Genomic DNA, 3,329 nt, shown 5'->3' on the forward strand with positions numbered 1-3,329 from the left:
CCATTGTTTCTGGGACTGCATGGTAAATTTTTGTCTGACATAAACATAGACATGACCGCGGTCCCTCCGCCCTCCGGCTAGACGCGAGGGGGTAACACGTTGACACTGAGCCTCCTCTCTCCCCGGAGGAGAGTGCGACCCGCGGGCTCACAGTGCAGCGGCCAGGATGAGACCGGCTGCGCTGGGAGTTTACAGTCTCCGAAAGAGCTCAGGCTTAATGGTGAGTAATCTAAGTCATCCTTTGTCTTCTTACATCAATCTGTTTATTATTCGTGCAGTTTTTAATCGTATTACATTAATATCAGTTCACTGATGATCAAATCTGCGTAGTTCGTGATGATTGTAAGCAGTTTTATCTTGAGGCCTACTACCTCATGTGCACTGGCACCCGCTAGCTAACGTTAGCTAGCAATTCACTAAACCTCGTGCTGTATGCGGAGCATGGATGTATTATTCATCCACGATGTGGAGTAGGAAAAATAATCAATGATTGGCAAATTGAAATGTATTTCATTCAAAGCTTTTCGGGTATCTCAAATGGCGGGGACACACCGGACGTGGAAGCGAATAGCCGCGAAGCGCCACCATTTTCCTTTCGGGGCACATATTAACCGATTATGTCGTTCACACCAGGGGGGCGTGCCAAGATGGCCGAGTGAGCACACGCTTTCACCGAGTTCTGCTAAATAAGTTTTTACAACAGTAGAGTTTCAGCCTTTTTTCTCTCTTTTTTTCCGGGCAAACATCTTTTATTAAGAAAATCCAGCTCAACGGACACAGAAGAGACCACATGCCCTCCAAACGAGACAGAAATCGATCCACGGAACGCTTCAAAACAACATCGTTTGAAGCTAATGCTAAAGGAGGTAATGTGCTAATAGACAATTGTCACGACTACACCACCGCCATGAGTTTTGCCACTGGCAATATAGAGGACTTCGATGAGTTTCCTCCTCTCCCCGTGACCCCAAGCAAATCACCGGCTCCAAAAAAGACCATGTATGCACGCGAAAGCACCGAGCACGGTAACTCCAGTGACATCGTTACCTCTCTGTCTGCATTGATAAACGCAAGATCTGACAGCATTGAGAAGATGGTCGGTGATAATGCAATGAAAATAGAAGGTCTAAAAAAAACTATTGACTTTGCTTGTGCGGAAATCAAAGATATGAAAGTCAAAATATCTACGATTGAAAAAAAAGCCTCCTGTGAGGAAAAGCGAGTAAATGTCTGTCAACAGAGGATCTCTGAATTGGAAAGATACTCCCGGCGGTGGAACCTGCGGCTGCATGGCGTGGGAGAGACGGAGAAGGAATATGTGCGGAAAAAAGCCATTCAGATCTGTCAAGAAGTTTTGCCAGAACAAAAAGACAAGCTCGTTGACAACATCGATGTGGTGCACCGTCTCGGCAACAAACAACCCAACGACCCCAAACCAAGAGGAGTAATCATCCAGTTTTCATTGCGAATCCAGAGAGATGCAGTGTGGAAAGCTGCGAAGACATCCTGCTTCCTAAGGGACAACGGCCTCAGATTCGCCGAGGATCTCTCAAAAGAGGACAGAGAACGGAGGAATAAACTGTGGCCAATGATCGAGAAGGCTCGAAAGGAGGGGAAAGCAGCCCACTTTGCTGGAGGTCGTGCCTTCATCAATGGATCCGAAGTGAATCTCCCTCCCTAGGACTATCCTGTCAGTTATGGCTAAGTATTGTGATAGGCTGATCCCTTTGTTCTTCAATTTGAACACCCAAATGTCTGTAGTCTGAGTTTTACTTTTCATTTTAACACAGCTCAGAGGCAGCTCTTTCATTTTCCCTTTTAGCACATACTTTTTTTTTTTAGGATGGCAGATCTGCTGTAAGTTAAATATGCTGTGTTTTTACTTTATTTTATTTTATTTATTTTGCTGGTCTTTTAGTAGGCCTTACCTAAACTCTACTCATATATTATGTTAATAATGCAGCACTCGGTTCCCCTTATGAGTGATCTACTCCAACTAAGTGAGTGGTTTTTCTTTGTATAACTTGTTCCTATTCTTTGATTAACTTTGTCTTTGTGTTTAATTTCCCTTAATGCCAGGGGGTTAAGACAGAATTGCAAGCGTAAAGCCTTATTTTTGTTTACCAAGCAACTTAAAACAGACTTTAGTTTCTTTCAAGAATCCCACTCCACATCTGCTGACATAAATTTTTGGAGATCACAATGGGGCAGTGAGGTCTGGTTTTCACATCGCTCTGAGCGCTCTGCTGGAGTCACTACAGCTAAAAATGCCTTTAATGGAAATGTCCTACATTCAGATTGTGACCCATTGGGTCACTACATTCTTTTGGTAATTAGATCTTTTAATACTACCTTCATCACTGTTAATGTTTATGGTTATAATTCTAAATCTGAGAATGACAACTTACTTGACCTGATAGAAAACAGAATTCTTAATTGGCTTTCCAAATATCCCAACTCTCTTCTTATCCTTGGTGGGGATTTTATTATGACTTTTTATAATACAATTGACAGGTGGCCCCCAACTCAATCCTCTCCTCCTAATACAAGATTAAAAATGCTGATGGAGAAATTTGACATTACAGATGTATGGAGGAAGAAATTCCCAAATGAAAAGTCGTTCACATGGAGTAATAAAATGGGAACTAAACAATCCCGCATAGATTTCTGGCTAATATCTAACTCCATTAGTGAAAATAACATTACAGTTAATATCCTTACCACGCCCTTAACTGACCACAGAGCAATATATATTAATGTACAATTATTTACAACTGATTCTACCCGCAGATCCTCTTATTGGAAATTAAACAACTCTCTGCTTGAGCATAAACTGGTTATAAAAGAAATAAACAAATTAATTTGCCAGTTCTGGGATAAAGCTAACAAAGAGAATACTTATAATTCTAACTGGGAGCTATTTAAGTTTGAAGTATGCAAGTTCCTGAGAAGGTATGGAAGTAATATTGCCAAGTCTAGGAGAATTGAAGAAGAAGAATTAATCTCTAAAATTGCTTTGTATTATCAGAGATCTCCAGAGGATGTTTCACAGGAAGATAGGCTGATTTTGCTAGACCTTCAGGGTAAACTTGATGATATATATCGACGCAGGGCAGAAGGCGCCTTTGTGAGATCGAGAGAGAGATGGCTAGAGGAAGGTGAGCAAAACTCTGCTAATTTTTTTAAACTTGAAAAACATTGCTCCAAAATCAACTCTATCCACCAGTTGAATATTAATGGTGTCGTCTCTGAAAACATGAAACTAATTTCTGACTTCTGCAGTAACTTCTATGGTAATTTATATAGTTCTAAATATGATGAGGCAGTTG

At 41.2% G+C, this 3,329-nt stretch overlaps 1 protein-coding gene across 1 annotated transcript; it reads left to right on the forward strand.

Annotated features, from left to right (window-relative positions):
* Positions 1-211: 211 nt before the first annotated feature.
* LOC115584445 (uncharacterized) lies at positions 212-2,047 on the forward strand. The gene is made up of 2 exons (XM_030421867.1): positions 212-220; positions 758-2,047. The coding sequence occupies exons 1-2, from the start codon at positions 218-220 to the stop codon at positions 1,679-1,681; spliced, it is 927 nt and encodes a 308-aa protein (XP_030277727.1). The 5' UTR covers positions 212-217; the 3' UTR covers positions 1,682-2,047.
* The last annotated feature ends 1,282 nt before the right edge of the window (positions 2,048-3,329 follow it).

The sequence above is a fragment of the Sparus aurata genome, chromosome 7 (genome assembly GCF_900880675.1).
Source record: "Sparus aurata chromosome 7, fSpaAur1.1, whole genome shotgun sequence".
In the NCBI taxonomy this organism is placed as follows: domain Eukaryota; kingdom Metazoa; phylum Chordata; class Actinopteri; order Spariformes; family Sparidae; genus Sparus; species Sparus aurata.